This window comes from Zosterops lateralis (assembly GCF_965231275.1).
Source record: "Zosterops lateralis genome assembly, chromosome: 5".
NCBI lineage: Eukaryota > Metazoa > Chordata > Aves > Passeriformes > Zosteropidae > Zosterops > Zosterops lateralis.
Window position 1 is genome coordinate 12,771,415 of NC_139766.1, and position 24,237 is coordinate 12,795,651.

Genomic DNA, 24,237 nt, shown 5'->3' on the forward strand with positions numbered 1-24,237 from the left:
TTTAGACAAATTAATGTAAACTTTGTAATTAATTTACAATGGACTACACCATAAATGAAAACATAATGGCAATAGGAAAATGGGTTTGATTACTGATGATTATGAGATTAGCTTAGATGCTGCATAGTTACATTCTTCAATACCAGACTTCTGCTTGTCTGAAGGCAAAATTCATTGTATTTTGTTTTAAGATATTAGAATAGATTACAGGAGGAAAAAAGAATGAGACAACAGATAGAAGTGAATTTGTGTATTCCAGAATAAATTATAAATTTGATAATGAATAGCTAACAGATCTTTTATGAAACCCTTTATTACATAAATCCATTTCTTTACTAACTCAAACAGGGATGAAAAAGTGGGCAATGATATCTTTCAATTTATAAGAAACAGAACGTCTAAAGAAAGATTTAACCTCTTTACAATGTCAAAATTGCAGCTGTTGTATTTTTCTGGATAATAAACTAAGAGTAAAGACATAAAATGATTATGAAAATGTATCATGTACATGACAAGCCATAGAGCTTTTTATAACAACTTACTTCTGTGCTTTTGCTGTGCTTTTCATCTAGACTTTTAAGTTTCATTAAATCAGCAATTAACTAAACATGATTTTTATTTGACTAACATTTGAGGGATTCCACTCTAAATTTAGTGCAAGTAATCTTGATTTTTCAAGGCATTCACTGAAGCCTTCTTTCTATTCTGAGTATTTTTTGGGCTTCAAACATTTTCTCTTCATTATGGTGTATGTTTTCTCCACAGCAAACTAACACTTTTGATGTTCAAAGTATAAAGGATGGAATGTAATGAATTACATTCAGCATTGGTTCCCATCCTACATTTATGTTAAATTTCTTTTAAAATTTGGCCTGTTTTTTGGCACTATATTTCATTCTCTCTTTTCAAAGTGCCTTAGTATAGTTCTCCAATCTGTAACTAATGACCATCAAAAAGTTTATTAAATAAGTAATTTTCTGAGATCAAAAGGCAGACATCAATTGGCAATAGGTATTTCTTTTCCATCAAAGACAAGTATAAAATGCAAACTCAAGACATTTATTCAGCTAGACATTTATGTAGATCTGCAACCACTCACAAAGTTTAAAAAGACAGCAATGCTGCTGCCTGGTCTAACCTTTGGTGGACCGTGGATGACACATTTAGGAGGCCTTTGGTGTGTTTTTCTATCAATGCCAGTTCATTCTCTTTATTCTTCAGTTTGATCCTTTCATTTCTTTCTGCTGAAATAATGTCTTTGAAAATTTTTAATTCAAAATTAAAAACACTGAGTTGTGACAACCTTCATCACAAATGAATCCTGATTCTAGGTAGTCTTTCCAAATTTACTGCTCCTTAGGGATATCAAGTACTTCTTATACACTCTGCCTCACACTGTGATCTGCTGCAAAGACATAATTTGTACATCATTAAGCTGAGATAGGAATGTCACTGAATTCCTGTTTACCTAATTCTCCCACTAGCCTAACTGATTAACATGGAATTCAAAGCAGAAATTTTCTAAAAAACCTTGACGGCTTAAGCGAGAACTGAAATACCTAAGCAAAAAATGCAATATAAAGAAAACCCTCCACTCAGAGGTGACTTATTCCTGAGAATACCCAGCTTCACAAGATGTCCACTCAACTGAGAGGAAACTATTCTGGTTACTTTTGCATATGCTCACACTCCGTGACTGAGTGTTTACTTGCTGACCAGGCTCCTGACTGTTGCCCCTGAAGTCCTGCCGGGCAGCAAGGCTTGGGCACATCTGACAGACAGGACCTTGCACCACTCTTTTTAAATTATACAAGAGGGAGATGGATGGGTTAGTAACAGATGAGGAAATGTAACCTTTGTCTGGGGAGCATCCAACATTTTCTGAACACTCAGAGAGGATGACAGGCACCCTTCCTACTAACTGCACCATCAGGAAGCAGTTACTGAATGTACTCTGGGCTGGGCTGGCCGTGCCAAGGGAGGTACTCTCCACTTTGCTCTTGTGGCTGTGCCAGGCAGACTAAATTCAGATTTACTAGGCCAAGGGATGCCAGAAGAAGCAAAATCCTCTAGCCTTACATTAAGCACAGTCACTGGGAGACAGAATTGTCATATGTACCTTGTAAGGATTTCAGGTGCTGAAGCTTTTTTCCTTCATAGCCTTCTGTGATTTTTCCTAATTGCTGGTAGTAGTTTTGCACCAGTCTATTGATATTATTGCTGGTCCCATACACACTTTCAACAGCAGATTCCACCAGTTTCTCCTGTATCACACAGTACAAGTCACAAATCATTTTCCAAGCCTAAAACTGTTTTGATCTGTTTAAAAAAACTCCTTACCTAATTTGGTACGTGCACACAAAATTGTGAATTTAAAATATGGCTTTAAAAATAGGACAGAATGAGATACTGAAAACCATGCAACATTTCAACATGAAAAATTGCAGCAAAATCTTTCTAATTTGCCTCATCTCCATCTGGGAAGGGGTAATTTCCCCATCCATTCAATCTCTACAGCCCATTTTAACAGTCAAGCCAACTGCCAGCAAAGCCAGCTAATCTATGTGTAGCTCCATTGTGTAGCTTTCCATTACACAGAAAATCCAAATATTTATTTTGGAAAAAAAATTATTAATCTATGATGTAAGTTTTAATTTTATTTAATTATTTATCTATGAATTAATATTAAGCTGTCAGTATACAAACACTATTAATTAACCACAAACTATTTATCAGTAGATAACCATCTCCATTTCTTTCTTCTTTTTGTTATTCTCTGCCATCAAGAGTTTGACAACTTTTTTCCTGTTCCAGTGTTTGACTTAATAAACCTGTTTTGGCTGCTGTAGCAAATACTGAACTGCTACATAAGTTTTAGCTTGTAAATACTTTGCAAATTATGCTCAGTTTTAACACAAGTCCTAAAGGTCTTCTTCTGATACTTCTAGGCATAGGTTAATGCATACATTAAATTGCCTTCCATCTGTGCAAGGTAGCCTTTGTTTTGTTTGGAAAACTGCTATTGACCATTTCCATACCTTGAAGTCCTGTCCATCATCTGAACTCTTTTTTTCAGCTTCCCCTCGGGCATACTGCAGCAGTGTCTGCCCAATCACCTGCTCCATGTGCTGCTGAAGAAACTGAAGAGCTTCTTGGATTTCTGTGACTAGCTGCTGGTGAAATTCTAAATGAATTTCTTGTGTTTCTTCCTCAAGCTTCTCCTCCTCCTCACGAATGTGGGACTCCTGGTAATCAGACAATAAGACAGCACTGCCACTTAAATATGTTAATAATTTAGCCAGCTTCACTTTGAAACAAAGTCCTGCATCCATTCAGAATGTTACAGTTTTAGTAATTACAATAATATAATTTACAGAGGAAGTTTGTACAGTCATTTAACACATTTGTCTTTGCAAGAGAGTTATAGCCTCTGTCATGGTATGTACAGTAAAAGTTGTGTCCTGTCGTATTTGTCACTTCTAAGTGATGTATTCACATGTATGTGAAATATCCTGAGTCCAGTGAAGGATAACCATGGATGCCTTGATAAATTGCACAGGACCAAGGCAAGCACAGTTATACACCAGGAATACTTGCACAGTTTGTGTGGTCTACCTGAGGAAAAACTTGGTTTGTTGGTACTTGGGAGTACCAATGCCCTTGGGACAGGTCACGAAGGTGTGTAATAACACCTGAAAAGCATTTGCACAACATCCGCTGGTGCTGAGGTCTAAAGCTTCTCTTATTATCTTATTATATTTCTTAATTTTGAACCTGCCATCTGGTAGCATTGCTAGATGCTCTCTTCTTTCTTTAGAAACATGTGAAAAATGGTTCTCTATTCACATATTTCATGCCAGTTTTAAAACCTGTGATATTCCAGAAGACACCTATTTTTTAGGTTAAAGTATTTAAGTCCTTTTGAGGTCTTTGGACTGTTCTTGCCTCCATTTTTGTGCATGAAAAGTGCACACTTTTAATCTAAGCTCTCTTATATTATACAATGAACAGTAGTATCTGCTTACCAGCATAGCCTGTTCTGTCATCCTTAAATGTAGCAGTCTGACATAGATGGCCTTCTATTCTGTTGTTGATGTCTTTCTGACATTTATATACTCAGTTAAGGCTAAATAACATTAAAATATTCTGGGAGATGTGATAGTACCTATTTGATGCCTTCTTGGAAATAAGAAATGCAAGCAGAAAGAAACATTCATCTGTAGAAATATTCTTATTAATGCTGGGTTGTTTTGACGTGTTATATTTATAACAAAGACATATGTTTTTGAGGTTTTTGAGAAAGCTGGAATGACATTAAACTGTTTCTAATTTTTTTAGAGACTCAGTGTCGTGTGATTATGCCCAAGTAGGATTCATTAGTCATTCTAATGACTAATGAAATCAATGGATAGACATGACATTCTCCACCAGTATAAAACTGGCCCAAGCAAAAATTAAGTTTGAGTAAAAAACCCCAAATGTCTAAAACAACCCAGTATGTCTAAAAATCTGGTTGAGTGCCTGTAAATTAACCTCTTCCTGAACTCCTTATAGATTGGTTCTAGTTTTGGAGGTTGTTGGTAACATGTTTTTTCTCTCTTGACTTTTCCCAATTCCACAGCTGTGCCCTATATTTTCAGCAGTAAGAATCTTACACATGTAGTTTTAGGCACTTCCTTGTGAGATGGGTTTTAGCTGGACTTGGAAAGAGGCTGTAATGGAGAGAGGCCAAAAGAACACTAATACCTGAGAACATTTCATTTGCATTAGGGAACCCAGTGATTACATCAAATAATGTCTCCATGTTACCTAAGTGAGAGGAAGTAGTGGAAAGCAAGAGGAACGCAATGATGCGCATTTGTATTTTATTATTTCAATTTTAATATAATAATAAATATAATTATTTAAAATATAATTATTTTAATTTATTTTTAAAAAAATTCTATTTAATTTCTTCTGAAGGTTAATGAGGTTTACAGATTTTCAAACTTAAAAGAAACTGCTTTAATTGATGTTTTTCAAATATGAAAACAGCAGGACATGGATTTTCCTCATTCCTCATTCCTCTTCCACATTAAAGGGGTACAGAATTTTACCTCTCAGCTAATTACACAGTGCCCTGGATTGTAGTGTAGGATGTACACAAAGTATTTATTCTATCACCATCTTCATGAACTGTTAAAACCAAGTGGGGCAGTGCTCTAGTTTTGGGCTCTTCTGCTAATGGCCCATCAACACCTTGCCCGTGACTCACAGGTAACTCCCTCCAGGAGTTTCCTCTGTTTTAATGGGTCAACAAGGACCCACTTCACACTCATCATCCCATTGTGAGATGCTCCGCCCAGGAGGAGGAGCCAAGCATTCTCACCTGGGTATAAGCTGGTACTTGGAACAGTGCAAGGAGCCCTTACCTACTGGATTCCCAGAGGACCAGAGCTACCAGACCTTTCTACAGGATCACTGCTTCAGGAAGGGTGCCTCACCTGGACTGCTTCCACCATCCTGCTCAGGTTGTATTCTGACTCTGTCAGTGGTCCTTTGGGTTATTGCATTTATTTTATTTTATTTTATTTTTACCTTTTTACCTTTCTTCTTATTAAATTGTATCTCTGACTTGGAGCCTCTCACTCGTTTTGCTTTCAAACCACAACACACAGCAACAGCATGGAACATAGAGCTGCAAAGTGTTTGATGGCTTCAAGTCATATGTGCAGCAGCAGAGGGTTGGGCTGAGCTATCACTGACACCTGCTGGGAGGGTTGTCTAAGGGTGAAATATGAAATGTGGTGCTGTTCTACATAAATATCCCATGTAGGTAATTAAATAACCGACAACACTTAATAAATCAACACTAAAAACCAGTCATGTTTTTAGTGATGTGAAAGTGACCTATGGGAACATCATATCTAAAAATCCTTAAAACTTTCTTTTGCCTTGACCTACAGTAACCAGATAATTTGGGAGGATTGGGAATGGATGCTTATTTCTTATGGAGAGAGAGAGAGAAAAAAGAATGAAAAATTGTGACAGTATAGAAGAACTTGCTTGGTGTGGTACGAATAAGAATTTCTCCTAATGCTCCAGCAAGAACTTCTCAAGTGCATATTATGATCCCCAGCAGAATTAGTAGAGTTTCTCTTACCCTGAAGCAGCAGTTTTGCAGAAGTCCTTTATATGTGTTGGCATCTTTGCCTTCTTGCATTAATATTTTTATATAAATAAATTGCTAAATAAGCTTGCTAGGATAACACATATCACAGATGGCTATACACTCAATAAAATTTAAGGGATTTTAAAATTCTGCCCAAATTACAACAGGCACACTCAGAGACCTCCTATGCCAGCACTGTGCATATTTTTGACAGAGGACATTTTTCTTTCTCCTTGGAGCTTGAACTTTTTTTGTGGTTTGGATCTGCCGTAGCTACTTCTAATGCAAATATCACAGCATATGAGACCTCTGGACACAACCCACCCAGACACTGTACCTACCACTGCCTTCTGTAACTGCCACTGGTCCTCATCTTGGCACAGGGAGGATCCCTTCTGCAGAGTATGTTGCTCTCTCAGCTCCTGGAGTGAGCTCTTTTTCCTGGCCAGCCGCATGCGCGCCAGGGCTGCCATTCCCACTCTTCGGAAGGTTCCCCTTCTGAGCACTGAACACAGGAGAAGTCGGTGCTTTTGCAATATATACCTAACAGACCTGTAAAAAGGACCATCAAAAATCCATCAGTGAAGCTGCTTGCTGGTTTGGTATATCTGTGTTCAGCAAAGTCATTGCTTAAACGTGACAAGAGTTATTCTTCACTCTGTGCAATGTCTGTTTGTACAAAGCGTGCTTTGGAAAGCTGCTCAGGCATAAACAATGGCTAGTGCTGTGTTACACTTCTAGTTCTGCCACGCTGAACTTAAATTAAAATGAAAACAGAAACAGAATACGTTGCTAAAATAAAATATTTATATATTATCTAAAAAAAAATCTATAAAGAATCTTTATATATAATATATTATATATATATAATAAAACATGCATATGTTGCTGGAATTAACATTTTATCTTGCAGAAAATGCAACTCCACTGTGACATAGGAAGTGCCGAGAGAGGCTGGTTCAAGACTGGGAACCACAGCCAATACTCACAAAGCACACCAGTGACAAATCATATAAGACTATTTTTTCTAATTTCCAGGAGTCATGATGTGTCTATTTTTTTTAATTTGCTTTTGATACTCTGACAAAAGTCTGGAGCAATTGCCTCTTTGTCTGAAGCTGCTAATAATCCCTCAACACTGCTTTCCACAAGGTAACGTACACAAGTTTTTATTTGAGCAGGCATCAGTGAAGTTTTACTCCACTGATCAAACTGTGCTTACTCATCACTGAGGAATCCTAGTCTGCTTACGACACCTTGAATTATCTTCTCTTGTTTCTCAGACAGGTGCTTTTGCATCACAGCAGACAGAGCATATTCCGTTATCCAGAGCTAAAAGTGGGGAAAAGAATTACAAATATAAGATATGCTGATTTCCGCCAGTCACTGCATAAAGAAACATCAGTTTATTTTGCTAAAAAATCATCCCTTGCTTTCAAAAACAAACTCATGCTGAATTAAAATTATTCTACTTACTAATATTTTTTTCAATTATCAAAATCTTAAACAAAACACACTGGAAAGAAGAGCTTTGCATTTGTTTGGATCAGCCCTGAGCTGCATCCCCTACAGATTTTTTTGTTTCAGCAACAGAGGAACAAGAAAAAAAAACAATATGGCCAAAATACTGCATTGACTCTTATCAGCAAGTTACAGTAGGCTTTTTATTTGTTTTTTTTTCTTTTCACTAATAGAGAATGTAGTTTTTATTTTCACTGAACAAAATAAAGATATCATCTTCCATCATACTTCTGCCCTAGTAAACAGTGCTAATAGTTGGAAATGGAGATTACGTGATTAGGTAAGCATATGGACTGTACGTTTACAGCTCCTTCGCAGTGATATTTATATTGAAGAATTTAATCTTTAAATGAATTTTGATGGACTTGCCATTAGACTGTAAACTTGAAGATATGGTGTTGGGAAAGATGAATCAGGGGAACCTTATAAATATGATTGTTTAGCAAAAGATTCTGAAAATATGAAACCTGTAATCAAAATGAAAGCGTACTTTGAGTTGTAGGATACCAAGTCTTAGTTGCTGTATAACCTGAAGACAATAGCCTAGCCAGCTGAAGGAGAATCCCTTTTGATTGAACAAGACCTTTCTGCTGGCTAAGGGATCCAAAGGTCAATGTAGCAAAACAGAAAAGTCTAAAGAGTAGTTTTTAGAGTTTAAAATATAACACATGGTAATGTAGTAGTTCTTATAGGCTGTGTGTAGATTCTATAGGGTTTTGTGTCTTGTATTGGTTGGTCACTGTAAATTAGAATATTCATCACAAAAGGAGATATAATGTATTGTAACCTGGACCTCGTGCTCTTGGTTTTCCTCTTCGCCCTGTCCCCTCTTCTCTTCTCTCTTCCCCCTGCACTCTGACCCCTGCCACGTTTCTCTAGCTCTCTCCCCTCTTCTTGCCAGCTTACCCTCTTGCTCTCTCTCTCGTTCTCTCTCTGGGACTTCCTTTCAGCCGAGGCTGGTGGCTGAAGGGAAGACCCTTTCTACCCACGACCCTTGCAATAAAACCACGTATTCTAGAATATCTCAAGTTTGCAGAATACCTTGTCCCTGTAAGTCACGGATGCTTCTACATATGGATTTAAGATTTTGTTTAGTACAGTGCCAGTATTTAAGGAATAGTAAGTCATAAGCTAAAATATTTGCAAGGCTTCAACTCTTACTGTTAGATGAAGAGTATATTTTAGGCTACTGACAGCTAAATAAAAGCAGGTTACCTGCGGATGTATCTAAAACCCTAAATTAAATATAATACCCAGGGTGTCTGACAGTTTCACTTTGTGTTCCAGCATCACTCAGAACACGAGGGACTAAATTTTCAATTACGGCAGACAGGTTGGTTTCACTAGATCAGTATGTCCAGCAAGGGACTAGATGTTGTCCTGGTTGCAGGAGGGGTGAAGCTTAGTGCAGTGTGGGCACATCCAAGTTGTTATTCTATGCCACCCACACCATAAATGTGGGGATGGTTCTGGGGTGAAAATGAGCACACCCCTCACAAAAGGGCATCATTTTGCCTCTCTCTTTCCAGCAGGAAGGTGTCAGCATCAGCCCCTGCAGATCCAGCCCCCATCAGCAGCCCTACTCCCCATCCTGTTTTCTCCAGAACACAGGACTAGGTGCTGAAAGGACAGCAGCAACAATGCTCATCAACAGCAGGACTGAACCAACAGAGCCAGTGCAGAGGCTGCCATGGGGGAAGGACTGGTGGGATTGAACCCAGTCCAGCTGAAGGGACCCCCACTGACAACAGCTGAGCTGAGCCTGGACCAGCTGAGCTGAGCTGAAAGGAGGTGGCAGAATGGTTGGAAAAGTGGCAGTGACCTGCAGGACCAGCGCAGTGGGGCGGAAGAAACACCCCATAGACACCTGTGCAGAACTGAGCCCAGCAGAACAGTGGCACAGCCTGACTCAGGGGATTTATTTATCACTGGCTTTCATTGTTTCAGGCTGAGGAATGTGGGAAATGTTAGCCATAGGAGTTCTCTTGCCATCCTGCCTTTGTTCATGATGGCCACATGGGCAGTGAGTGGGAATGGTCCTGCATTTGTCTGGGGAAGCCAAGTGGACACAACCTACAGGGAGCATCAGCCATATGTTTGTTTATTCCCAGTGCTGAACTCCTTTTTGCTGGATAAAACACCTTTTTGCATACCTTTGCTATTAATAGTGCTTTTGTTATAGTGCATTTCTTACTCCATGGCTTTATGCTTTCAGAAAGTTGTTATCCTCCCTAACCGGAACAGGTGGGGGAAGGGGAGTGGCTCATTTGCAGTTTAATTTCCATTTGGTGCTAAAACCAGCACAAATGTATAATTGCACAATTGTTGTTAGAAATTAGGAGTAGTACTGGGCCTCTCTGCTGGATGAGTTTTTTCATTGGGAAGCAGTGATCTGGTCAGGAGAGAGGCTTTCTCTGTGAGCACAGAATGAACTCCCCTGGGAAGTGCAGAGAACATCAGAAACTTTGTCATCTTTGGCTTCAAAATAAAAATGTATTTCTTTCATGGCTAGTGCCTTCTCTGTAGAATACCTACTCTGTAGAATAGTGAAACATCTAACTGACCATTCTCCATGTAGAAAACCTTACCAAAACGTATGTTCCTGAGCAGGTTGCCTGACAAGGATGGGCAGGCAGTCAACAACAAGTGACAGATGGGAAGAGTGCAGCTGAGCATGAGAAGCACAGCCCAGAAGACTGCATGGCACTGGAGACCCACTAGGCTGCTCCCGGCAAGAGCCTCAGATGTACCTGTGTAGCCAGATCTCAACTGATCTGAGTCTAGGTAAGTCTGATAATCACAGAGGACAGCTGAGCACAGTATCTTCTCTGATTGCATGCTGCAAGCATCAAATTAAGGTCTATCAGGTCTCCAGGTGTCATCATGACAGATGGCAAAGACTTGCTTGAAGTAATAATTGTTATCAGCATTTCCCTTTAGCAGCTCTGTGGATATAGCCCCCAGTGTTTCACACCTCTGCACACGCCTTGTAGATCCATCACATTGTGTACTTTAATGTCTCTTTCAGCAGTTAAAAGTCTGAAAACGACCTTTTTACTTTCTGGAAGTAATTTTATTTCCAATGAGAGATTGGCTGTGGTTCAGATGTGGGTTTCCATCATTTTTGGAGACCTGATTATTTACTGAGAAGTTGCTCTTGAAGGGCAAGTCAAACAGCATGAGGGTATATATTACCAAGAGACAGAACACAGGAGATGATATCTGAATTACAATTGGAATGCTAAATGATATAATAATGCAGCCAAGAACCCAAAATATAGCACCTCACTTGTTATCAGTATATCCTATCCAAAAGTATATCCTATCACTGTCAGTGATAACAATGACAGTGCATCTTGTAGTTGTTCTGTTTATGAAGAAGCAGCCTAGTTCTGTAGTAGTGAAGAGCTCCTTCTAAAGAATGAGTCACCTTTTCCATTAAGAGTGCATTTGAGCTAATCCATATGCAGAATTTTCAAAATGTTTCTGCGCTTCCCTGAGACCAATGGGAAACTGAGAATACAGCAAAAATTCCTCCAGCACACAGTTATTAAACTGGATAGTAAAAGTACCTCAGTCGTGTAAGCAGATAGAGAAGAAGAGGAAAGGAGGGGGGAATTATAACACATTTATGATGAGAGGATAAATTAGTAAGGTTGAGAATTAGACCAAATACTAAATCAGTGTCTCAAAAAGGCCATTAGGAAGATGATTAAGATAGAAAGGATCAGCTGGAATAAACAGGATATTGTATGTTTAATTGGAAACAACACCTAGACAGCTTACCAGGATGGGCTAACAGAGCTGGGTATTTTCCACCTCCAAAATACATGAAGACCTCATACAGAGAGGCAGAAATGGGACAGCAAAGATTCTCTGAAATGTTGAGAGTGCTGGCTCGTGGCTGAAAACCAGCAAAACAGAGACAACTACTTCTTCAGGCCAGGTGACAAGGTCAGGCTTTGTGCTTGCACCAATACTCCAATGTTGGGTCAACTCACCAGGCATGTCTCCAAGCTTTCCTGTTCTTGGGAGCAGCCTTACTTTGCTCAAAGACAGGTCATATGGAGAGGACAAACATGCTGCTGCACAGACTTAGCTGCTGGAACAGAGCTCAGGCTCTCTGATCCTTGAGTTCAACCAGTAAAACCAGCGACAAAAGTATGGTAAATGGGGAGTAAAACTCTAAAGGATGTCTGGCTTCTTGAAGTGTTACTCCAATCACTATGAAAAAATAAACCAGAGAAAGTGATAAAATGCACACCATGTCAAAACTGGTAGGCAGCTGCCAGTTCAGCTTTCTGGGTGCCAAGCCAGATGGGAATGGATGGAAATCTGATCCCATTTTTATTCTGTAGGCTTTCAAATATTTTGCTTCTTGGTCACAAGTCCATTATAAGATCTTCTGAAGCACTGCTGAAGTTAAGTATTACTCTCTGGCAATAAAGCTGAGGAATATGCCTCTCCTTTCTGTTTTGACATCTTTAGGACAGATTATTCAGGGAATGAAAGGAAAGGGATTTCTCTGTCTCAGCCTGTAGATGGGGTGCAATGCACACTGACTGCCAAGTGAGAGAGACTCAGCCTGCTGCAGGAGGCTGCTCTCTGAAACTGCTCTTGACAGAAATCAAGGGACTATGTGGGAAAACGCTCAAATTTTTTTTTTCATTAGTCATTTATTTCCAATTCCCTCACTCATATCCTCAAGCCTACAAGGCAAAGTTATACATGAAACTGACTTTTTTCTTTTCAGTTGTAAAAGTGATTCTTTTCACCCAAAGGACATCATATTCCAGACACGTATAAATGCTAGGAAAGATCATCTAAAAAAAGATGGTTCAAGTAAAAGGGAAAAATGTCTTTTAGAGCCACTTTGAAAAGCACATATAAATACCCTGGTGAAAAGTCTTCTGGTGTTAAGACGTCCCAAGACTGTAAAACAGGTGACTGTGTAACACTTAGCATAGCACATTTATCAACAGGCAAATGAAAAACATATCTTCTGCTGCAAAATGCCTGACAATTTAAGTGGCCTATCAATATAACTGTTGATTTACCTTTTGTCAAACTCAGAACTCTAACATCTGTGGGATCTCCCAAATGACATAATCACTTGGCACAAGTGTCCAATATCTCTTCTTAAGGTAGAAGCCTTAAGAAGTGTTCCTTTTTGTAGAATGCAAGTGTCAGCTTATTGCTTAGATGTTCATGCTGCTGTTTTATAGTAGGAAAGGGACAAGAAATGCACTTTGCATTTGAATATAATATAATGGGTTGTGATATTTTTCAGACTGATGAAAATTTGCCAGCCTAGCTTTGGTGGAATAGCTATCTCCCTGCATGCTCTCTTTGGAGATAAAGCAGATTTCTTTCCAGTTCAAATCCTTTCCAAAAAGCCATAAGCATTAAGTTAAAAAAGGTACTTAGTCTCCTGCACAGAATATTGTCTTGAGGAATCATAAGATGAATTTCTCACTAAGAGAAACTATTATCTCTTTTTAGAATTTATCCTGCAGAATCGCTTGTCCTTAGGACAACTCTGTCTGCCATTAAGGAAATTTTTGTATTGAATAAAGCCCAGCTGCAGTGCTGGTGAGCCAGAGACCAATGAGAGAGCTCTATCATTGCTAATTCCTCTGTAGCTCTATACCTCAGTAATTACCGTTAATGATGTCAGCAAACACTTTTTCTTTTTTTTTTTTTTTCCAGCTAGTAAGTCATCTGCTTTACATTATGCATGCTAGGGTACACAAAGTGATGGAAAGTCAATTTTTTAATTTAAATAATCTATGCTTGAGCATGACCAGAACATCTGAATTCACATACAATGAATCCACCACACAGTGCTGCCCAAAGACCTATTATCTAGCAGCTGAGTGCTGGAGATGAACTAATCCTTTAAACCCTTTGAGAAAAGTTCCCAGAGTATAGTTTCTCCACTCAACAGTGTGCCCAATGATAGCAACAGAGGAATGTATAAACAGCATTTTTGGACCAAAACATCAGACTTGAGACATCCCCCCTCTGTGGTGAGTCTCTTATTTGTTAAATGCATCCTCTCTAGCCCTGAACAATAGCTAAGGTTCAGTGAGACACTGAAGGCCACAGCAGAGGTGCCCTAATGTGCACTCTGATATGACATTACTCATAAGTTGCACACCAGAACCTCCTGCTTCTCCTGCTTCATAAAAAACCACATTTTTATGACAGTGTTGTGCTTCTCTGTATTTTTTTAATACTACCATGTAGCTTAGGGCTCTGTGTGCTATGAGATATGCTCCAGGTCATGCACATACAAGGACAGGGAACTTGTACACCCTTGATGAATGTGAAAATGAACAGCAAGGTTTAAACTTGACAAGTCAGCAAGTCAGGTATTCAATTTAATCCTTGATAAAAAGGGGCAAAAAAAAAAATTGCGGTTGGACATTGTTTCATTAATCACCAAAGGTACAGGTATGCCAAAATCAAACACTAAATGCCAGCCAACAGTCCTGGAAAATACAAATATAACTAAGCATGTGAGTAGACCCACTGGCATCACTGGTTGGTCCCAAGCACAATTTAGTTTAGTTTGCTAAGTTTGCTAGATGGCCTTGTGACACCAAAGCAGAAAAACAGAATTGTTTCTCAAAACAGGTCAGTTACAATAAAGGACATATAAAAGATCAGGGAGGTGCACGTTACATAACTCCAGATTAGGGAATATATAGAAGAAAAAAAAACAAAAGGGAAATGCCTCAGATTTTTCAATGAAAACTTTTACTTTTGTATTTCCAAGGGTGTTCTAAACCCTCTGGTTAGCAAACAACTCTACCAGATTTAGTAGGAAGCCCAGAGTTTCCTGAATCACTGTTTTACAGTAGAATCCTAAATACAGGTAGGTGAAAAAGTTGAACACCTTAACACAACTTACAATAATTAGGGACTTGCTCAGCACCTCATTAACAATGAACTGGATTGTCTGGGCACTTTGGAGAATGAGGGCAAGAGAAAATATGATTCTGCCAGGGTTAAAGAAATATGCCAACCTTTTATTTAAGAAGCTCCAACTACTCTACACATTGCAGCACACACTTAACATTTAGGAAAGGACACACCTTTGAATAGAGAAGGTCTTTCTTTGACTAAGCTGTGTTAGAAGCAGTGTTAACAGAGACACAGCACTGCATGAATAAACTGAAGGTATATTTGAGCCCCAGTCTGATGCCAAAAACACTTGTCTCAGCATTTGCACTTGTCTTCTCCTCTGGTGTCAATGCCCCCTATGGTGGGCACACAGAGCAGGAAAGCTGGATGTGTGTTTTTTCCCCTTCTCAGAGCAGAGTAAATTTATAAAAGTACGTATCATATCTTTCCAGTTATTATAGTATTAATGCATAAAAATTAGTAAGAAATATTTATCATTGCATGGCTTCCTTGCCTGTAAACTGTATTTATACATACCCTCTCCAAACAGACCCAGTGAAGGTTTTTTTAACTGTTTCTGTAGATGCCAAGAGTTGAGGACATCAGAGAGCAGCCTTGCCAGAAAGTGTTTATGCACTGACAAAGCTGTCAAACACTGTGGACAGATGTTCAGTAATTACTCTCTGACTCGTCTATGCAAGCCTACATGCACAGCATATATATTCACTCCATGCTGCAGGTAAAACTGCTCCTCCTCAGCCTAGAGCTGTGTCTGGACCAGGCTATATATTTATACACTAGACATTCTCCACAGTAAGTATCTTGATAATTTTTTTTCTGTATCCCATTTTTTAGACACTGAGATCTCAAAACGTAACATGGATCTTACTTCTTTTTCTTGCAATAGCTGTTCCTGGAAAAGCTTCCAGCATCTCTGACGGTGGTTCTCCCATTTCTCCAGCTGAGGGAGCAAACTCTCCTGCCATTCCTCTTTCAGAAGTTCACATTCTCTTAAAGAGAGGCTGGTCACCACAGGAAGGGTCTGAAGAAACAGCTCCGTCACCAACTCTGCTAAAGCATTGGAAGCCTTAGAGTACAGCTCCTAACAGAGGGACAGAGAGAAACAGGTGACAAAGTGAACCTCCAGCCCTTCGGCGTTGCTTCCCTGCATGTTCCATGATTGATGCAAGTGAGGGAACCATGTGAATACACTGGGCTGGTGACCAAATCCTACAGCTAAAATCCAATGCCACTAAGGCTTGATTTAAAAAGATCAGGTTTTGTAGATGGAACAACTTAAATGTTTTAGTTCAAGCAACACAAGACATTTCAAATGCGACACTGGCAGGAGTATGTGAGACCCTGTGCCCTAACTGTTGCTCACATGTGACTGCAGTAGAAAAGAATATCTTTTTTTACTGGCTATGGTGATGTGTTATAAAAACACCTATTTTGAAAGTTGCTGTGGAAACAGTCCAGCCAGAGGCACATTTTCTCAGGTGCTGATATAAAATGAATGAAGAAAGTGGGAAGAGTTAAAAGGGATGGTATGGCTTTTAGCTAGACAAAAGTAACATTAGTAATGTCAGTACTTCAAAGTATGACACTTTTTAATGCCTGAAGAACAGAATTGTTCAAATTCATTCTGATGCAGAATAGTTTCAAGCCTAGGAAAGCAAACATCTTGCAGTGGTTTTAAGGAAACTAGTCCCACATGAACAGTTTTAATTGCTGAGGCTGCTTCACTCACAAGAAGTGTTTGGGTGATTTAGTCAGATGGCATCCAAGTTAAAAACTCTGTTCTTGTTTCACTGTCAAATACACAGTGGTGATAGGAGCTGTGTTGGCAAACTTGGGGCCATTTGAGATAATTCCTGGGGAGAAGGAGTGGGGACAGGTAGCTTTTCCAGCTGAAAAGGGAACAAAACGACACTGGAAAGTCACATGGACACTGCAGTATTTCTGCAGGAAGATGAGCTATTTTTGTGTGGGCTCTGCATGATTCTACCAGTCCAAAAAGCTTTACTGCCTAGCTGGGCTTGCTTTCATTGTAACCAGCGTTAACCCTCTTTAAAACACATACATCACTTTCTTTTCTTTAAAATACTGATAATATTTTAAAAACTCTTTTAAGAATACCTGTTAAAAGAACAAATCAGGTCTTCTAGATGCTGCCTTCCTTTAAATACAGGTTTAATTACAATTTTCTAGATGATAAAAATCTAGAACTTCTCACTAGAAACACAGGGATATTTATCTAGATGTCAAATATACTTGTCTGCAGCTAATAGACAACAAAATTTCTACTGGAATTTGGGAGGGCATACACTGCTATAATGTACTATTATGTAAGAGCTCATTCCAACTGCTAGATATTGAACTATTAAAAAAAAAAAAAAAAAACAAAAAACCCAACCAAAAAAAAAAACAAAAAAAAAAACCCTAAAAAATAAGAATTTAAACACTCCACAAACCCCAGAAGATAATGTTAAAGTGCAAGGACATGGACTCAGAAATAAAGACCAGAATTTAGGCTGAATGTGAAATATAGTTCTGTGCCCCCATAATGATGCACTTGGGGTTCATCTAATGTTTCCACAGCACCTTTATCTGTTCCATGTTTAGGTTTATAAATACCCTTTCTACTGATTGATTTCTGAAAAATATTTTAATATTTCTCATTTATTGTAAAATATACAAGCTGTGCACTGAGTACTAAATTATTATTTTCCTCCTATGATCCCTCTAGGATGCTAATCACCATATTAATTAGCTGTTTCACAAACAATAAATAGCTTAACAGCTCCCTGCAGTAACCTCTTCTTATGGATAAAATTGAGGCACAACACTGCAAAACATGCTCACTACATCTTTAAGATGAGCTGTCTCGGCTCTTTCCACTCTCTTACCTGTTTAAATAAGGCAGGATTTTCAGAATCCAGCTCCCACTGGCTTTCTTTAATCTCAAAGTATTTTGAATTCTTGAAAATTGGACCACAGCTTTTTGAAAATGAGTACTGGGCATAAGTATGAGAATTAGTAGTCAAAGACTCAACATAATATCTAACTTCCGATAATACTTTTCCCATTTCTAGTGATTGCTCATAATCTAGATATGACAGTATCACTAATGGACACAGGTGCATCCTGTGCTGAAGGATTATTGCTCCTACTCCTTAATTATTATAGTTACAAGCTCCTGTTACAACAAGAGGCCTGATTTATACCATCCTAATCATCTGTGCTCTTGTGGGCCTGGCTTAGCTCAGCAAAAGCAAGGCCAAATGGTTTGCCTGCATTCCCTCTTCCGCTGTTATTTTAAAATCCGAGAGTGTAAGTTCTCAGATTTAACATAAACTCAAAGTTACTGCATTTCTAATCTACACATCACATAGAACATTTAATGAATAGTGGCTCTATCTCTGTAGACCATCTCTCCTCTGAGCTTTAGCAGCCTTTCAGGACATTTTAATTCTCCTGCCTCTACTGGGTGTTCAGTGATATAAGCATTTCTATTGGGCCTGAAGTAGTTCAGGAGTCTAGAGGAGTCTGTGGCATTTCTACCGCAGCAGATAAGATCTCAGGCAGGGTGTTAAGGAATTATATTCTTAAACAATGGCAGCTAAATCCCTTTTGAACACGTTTTGCTGTGGAACTGATAGCATTTCCCTGGCATGCTCACAGCTCTGTGTTATTATTTGCTATGGAATATTTTGCACAGAACAAAAATACAGCATTTTGTTCCTTGTTGTCAATGCCATTTTGTTCTGCTTGTACTCCCTGCACCTTCAAATTATACTGTATGATTACCTTTGGAATATCACAGTGGGGACAGTTACTGAAGAAAAATGTGATTAGTTCCTGTTCCCACAAAATTCCTTATCTATATAATCTTATTAATGTGATGATCACACGGACATCAGAGCCCAGGCAGTCCTTGCATGCCAGACCTAAGAGGACAGCATGCTGTACCCAGAGGCCATACCACAGGGACAACACAAGGCCATGCTGTTGAATGCAGCACTTGAAAAAATGTGGCGGAATGTCCTTTCAAAATTTGAGAGAGGAAATACTAAGTCTACATTTAGGAAAGACTGCAGATGTGATTGAATTCTACCAAGTGACTCAAGCTAAGAAAATAGTTCAAAACTATTTGTAGTCTAAGGAATGTACTTGATTTCAAACTGCAATAAAGTCTGTCTGTGAGCAGGACTGGCACACTTTGTATTATAAAAGTTATTTTCCACAAGAAAGGAAAGAAAAATAAGTACTGCTTCCAGGATCTTATTTTTGGACTACAGCCTTTACAAATATTTTTTACATGCTTCCTGATATGCCATCTCTTGTTTTCTAGGTTTTGACTTAATGAAATTTATTCAAATTGATTCCATTAATAGAATAGCTGATTGTAGTATTGAATGAACCTGTTTGTAGTACCTGGCAGTCAATCTCAAAGCTTTTCAAAAAATCCCAAGAGAAATACATCAAGCATAAAGAAATACCATGGGGTATACACGGAAAGAAAATAGGCTTAGATTAAAATGCTGAGCGCATCTGAGTTTTAAACAAGGCAGTAAATATATAATTTTGTCAAAAAACAGGGGAAATACATAGCTTATCAGATTTCACTCAAATAACAATATTAATTCTCTTCCCTAAACCTAAATGATTAAAAGGTTCCTACATATAGATGAGTGAATAATGAAATTGTGAAGCAGGGAAACGTATTTAGAAAGACTGGTTGTAGTTTATTTTACATGCCAGCCACTGAAAAGTAAATATTATCTCAAGGAAGGAACTGCACAGCTATTTGTTAACTTGTGATAGAACATTTTATTAAAGGAATTGAAGTAACTCATCAAAGCTGCAGAACACTGCTGCATGTGCCTCCAGAAGCTCAGTGGCTGGGACACTTGGTTAGGAGGTAAGAGATTCATCTCCCAACCCATATTGTATCTTACCAAGGATAGAGATTCAATGCTCAGATCATACATCCCATAGATACAGCAAAAATTCTGGGACACTGGACACACACACCTCTGGCCAATAGAAGATACTTCACACACACTCAGAAGATAAACTCACTCAAAATCGGGAAAGGCTGATTGCATGTACTTCTAGGTGAAGAATTCTGGAAAGTCAATTGGAAAACGAAAATCACACCTGTTTTTAGGCATCCTAACATCAATAAAGCACAGTGACATTGAAGTCATCCTTAGCACAAGTTAATAAAAAAGCCCCACTGCTTGATTTTCATACATTTAAAATGGAGGTTTACTGAAATTTCAGTCTTGCCCCCTGATTGGTTTTTGATTTATTCAGGAGGCAGTTTCAATCTTGTCTTTCGGTACTATTTTTTAGAAATGTGTCTTTGTGGATAAAGTTATGTGTCCTTCATGAGCTCTAAATACTAACCAATTTTGAATCTCTACAGTGGTAAAATACATTTTCTTATGCAGTAAGGCAAGAGGAAAACTTCAGAATGAAGTCTACCTCATCAGACATCTTGTATCAGCTTTGACTGAAGCAACCAAAACAAATCTAATAGAGCCCAAACCCAGAGTTAGAATAGGCTCCCATGGTATGAGTTCACAGATTTAATCTGTTACATGATGCTGTATTTTTGGAGTAAGTCACAGGGCAAAAAATTCAAAAGTGAGCCTTTGAGGTGGAGGTCTCTTAATAGGGATTTCCACCTGAGACAAGGTGAGTGATTAACCTTAAAAAGATGCCAAATCTTGGTACTCAAAAATGCAGTCCAGCATCCCATACTATATCTCAGGTTAACAAAATTACATAAGGAAAGTAATGAAAGATTAAGTCCCTGAGAATCTGTACTTTTTGTCAAAAAATATTTCCCCCTTTTTATTAACAAAGTAAAAAATCAAATACTTTTTCTCAAACTTTATGCCTACCCATCCATAAAACGCCTACTGCCTTGCCCATTGAAAACACTCATGACTTAATAGCTTTTAGTCTAAATCCTTGTGCATTTCATTCCTGCGTCAAGCCAAATGAAATAAGATTCTGGCGAACTGCTATCAGCAAAGGGGAATTATAAATTACAATAAATTGTGTTTTTATGGTTTTGAAATAAAGGCTGAGGAAAAAGACCTATCTTACCACGTACTGTGTAATTCCTAGCTGTTAAGTGATTTCCTTTGTGCAATCTGCATGTCTGTTTTCTTAATAATGAACTGTTATCCCCCAACCTCTTCAGTTCTCCTTTCCCTACTGGAAAAAATGGGTTGTTCACACAACAAAAAGAGGGAACAACAACAAAAGGAGGGAAAATATTAAAGGTTGGTGAGTATCTGATATGTTAAACTTGAGACAGATTTTAGATAACCATTCATCTGTTCAAGAGAAACAGAGCTGGATGTATTGGGGCAGGGAGTGGGGTGGATGATGTGTTATTGTTGCCATGTAATAGAAAAGTATGGTAAAAACAGCACAAAATCCCTTGTATACAGGATAACTCTGCAGACTCTGTTCATGAAAATATTAGGCTGATCCATTCAATTAGCTTTGCACGATTTTTCCCTCAGTTATGATATACTGTGATAATCAAAATCATTCACCCCCATTCTTCAACACACATTTCAAAATTTAGTATGGAGCCTGTGTCTATACACAGACTATTCACTTACAGCACACTATTTTAATCCACTAGTGTGGCAGAAAAGTCCTACACTATTCTCCAAATATAACTCATTCATTCACTTCAGGCATCAACAGATTCCATTGACCTTGGTTAAATAATTTTAATTGATTTATTCATGCGTACACAAAACAAACCTACTCAATTGTTCTATACAAACACAGTCAGCTTCCAGATCATTGGATTTTTACATATTTATTCACCAATTTGGATAATTCTTCCATTTACTGTAGCAGTACAGACTTCCCTAGTGCTAGAGAGTTATATAAATCTATCTTGATCTGTTTAAAAGGCGAAAAATGAAAAAATGGAAAAGGCATATAAATTTGATAAGGGCTTAGAAGAACACTGCAAGAACAAGCTAAGGATCTTCCACAAGGGAGTGTCACTTACAGGTCAGTGACACCTTTTCTTCTGTCCCCAGAATACTCACTGGTTCCCTGTTCAGTCACATGGTGACCTCTTCCTTATATTTTAATATCACCTTTTTTCATTGAGATCATGTTTTGCCTTCTTCATTTGCAAGGCAAATGACTAACAGTTAAGCTTCAGGGAGTGCAGATCTGAAAAGGCAACACCAAGCTTCGCAGTGTTTACAGAAGTCCCAAACTAGCTGGTTGTACAAAGGACTATGGTCCAAACCCAGTGGGGACATAGGTGTTGTAGCAAAGAGCTGACTGCTGCCATGTGAGGCTTGCTGGTACCCAGCTTGTTAATGCCTGCTTGTTTAATTCTACTTGAGCTGCAGTCACACAACTGCACTGTGGAGGATCTCAAATCCCAGTCATCTTCCCACTGCTACCTTGCCTTCCCCATCAGTAGCAGCAGCTTCTTTGACAAACCTGGAGCAGCTAAATGAAGATGAAGTCCTGCTGCCCAGGGAAAGGCTTGTGATGCACTTCTGCTCTGGATGTGTGGTGGAGCAGAGAGAGAAGCAAAGGTATTATGTTTGTGAGATGAACCTCCGTTCTTTAACAACAAGTCTACTTTTGCTTTTATTCCCCTGATTATAGAAAACATGTAACCACTGCACCGTCCTCAGCTGTAGAAGTCAGAACAGCCCCATTTACCTTCAGTGGGGCTATGCTCATTTGTATTATCTCTTCTTTCTAGCTTACAAAGTATATTCAAAAGCAGCCTCCTCTCCTAAAACAGTTCATAGGATCTGTATTTGGGGTTAAGGGGAGAAAGTGCAGCTGTTCACTATATTAAATATCACAGTAAAAATGTTTTATTACAGAAAAAAGTTAGAAATTAAGATTTGTGAACCTTTATTTAACAGATGCCAGTTGGATCACAATACGTGCAGTTTTTGATGTCTGGCAATATTTGGGTATTGCCATAGGGAGAGCAGCTGTAATATGGAATGTAATGGCCTAGAGCTGGGTGAACTGGCAGAGCTCAGGGTTGTGCCGTTCTCCTGGCAACCTGGCAATTCTAGAAAAACTTAATTTACCCAAATCAATTTTTCTTTAGTAGGAAAGAAAACTTAGCTTAGAACTGGAAGAAATAGGATTTTCAGTCTGGTCTTAGTGTTACTAAAGCAGAGTACACAATAAAGGAAAGCAATATAATTTCACAAATGAGGTGGAATTGTGTAAGATTAAAAAAAAAAAAAATTGCTTAGTCTCCAGACTTCATATGAATTGAGGAAGGAGATGGAGAGTTAGTAACTCTGGATGATGAACTGAGCACAGCAATATCAGCAAACATGTTGACTTTTCTACTACATAGCTTTGTACATTTAATCTACTCTGATTCACTGGTATATCCTTCCAAGCAAACCCTTCCTGTCTCCAAAGCAGTAATTTTTCTCAAATTGTCTGTTGGTTGCACTATTACATAAAACCACAGCAAAACTATTTGTTCTAAATAGAATGGCTTTTTCTTTTTATCAAATGCATTTGAGAAAGTACATGTTGACTACTGCTAATTAAGATTGTACAGGTGTATTATCCTTATGTGATAGGGACCACAAGCTTCTTCAACATCCTGATCTGGCCATAATTAATCATGACAAGGATCCTGTTGAGCTGAAAGTGATTAGTTCCAGCCTAATTAAAGGTCACTACCTACTATGGTTTTGAACTTCACTAGATAGATCATTTTATCGTATTTTTTCTGCATAGACAGAAAATAATTAAAGATGATGCAAAAGCATGAAGCACCTAGAATTTTCCAAATCAATAACAAAAAGAATTGTAGAGTATTATTTACACCAGAGATCTGAACCTATTTCAGGGAACTAACTACAGCAACAAAAATTTCTCTGTGAGAAATGAATGAAAAGACTGCATTTGGAGATGTAGTGAAGTTCACTTAGAATAGCATCATTCAGCAACAGTGCAGGAGAGACAATTACTCCACATAAATTAAATCTCCCTCCTGGTGGTAATGACAGACATTGTATGCTCTCAACGTTACTGTAACCTTGTCAGCCACCTGGGCAGCATGTTTTGGCAGACCATGCAGGGGTTTTCTGAAGTTATGTGAAGTTAGGCAACATAGTGCTTTGGGAAGATAACAGAAAAGGCAAGCTAATATGGAAGACTGTCCTGCCTCCATCTTCTGCTTTGTTAGCCTATCTTTCTGGAGCTGATCCTTGCTGCAATCCCCCAATCTTCCCCAAGGCCTGACATTGCAGTGGGGTTAGGTGATCTTCAAAATGAATTTAGCAAATGACATTTATCATTAGAAGTGGCACCTTGTAGAGATCAGTGACAGCCTCTGTGCTCTCACAGTCATCCTCCTCCTCCAGATCCCACTGTGCTTGCCAGTGTTTCTCCATCAGCTCATGGTAAGCCTAAAAGAAACATAGTAGGTATATTTAAATAGCTGAAAAGATCTTAATGGTTTCTTGTGATCCTTCTCTTTTCTTCCTCAATGCTCTTCCCATTTATCACTACAACAGTTATTGTTTACCTGGAACCATGAATCAGAGGGAAATGAAACTTGCCTTACCACCTTAATTCCTTAGCCTTGGCAATATGGGGTT

General features: G+C 38.6%; 1 protein-coding gene across 1 annotated transcript in view; it reads right to left on the bottom strand.

Moving 5' to 3' along the window:
- Window positions 1-24,237, bottom strand: part of EVC (EvC ciliary complex subunit 1) — a gene marked incomplete at its 5' end in the record, with an annotated part of 51,101 nt that overhangs the window by 4,604 nt on the left and 22,260 nt on the right. The window contains 7 exon segments of the mRNA XM_083861410.1: window positions 1,139-1,244; window positions 2,120-2,264; window positions 3,039-3,245; window positions 6,493-6,703; window positions 7,374-7,483; window positions 15,471-15,683; window positions 23,947-24,045. Of these exon segments, the coding sequence (XP_083717536.1) occupies window positions 1,139-1,244; window positions 2,120-2,264; window positions 3,039-3,245; window positions 6,493-6,703; window positions 7,374-7,483; window positions 15,471-15,683; window positions 23,947-24,045 (1,091 nt within the window).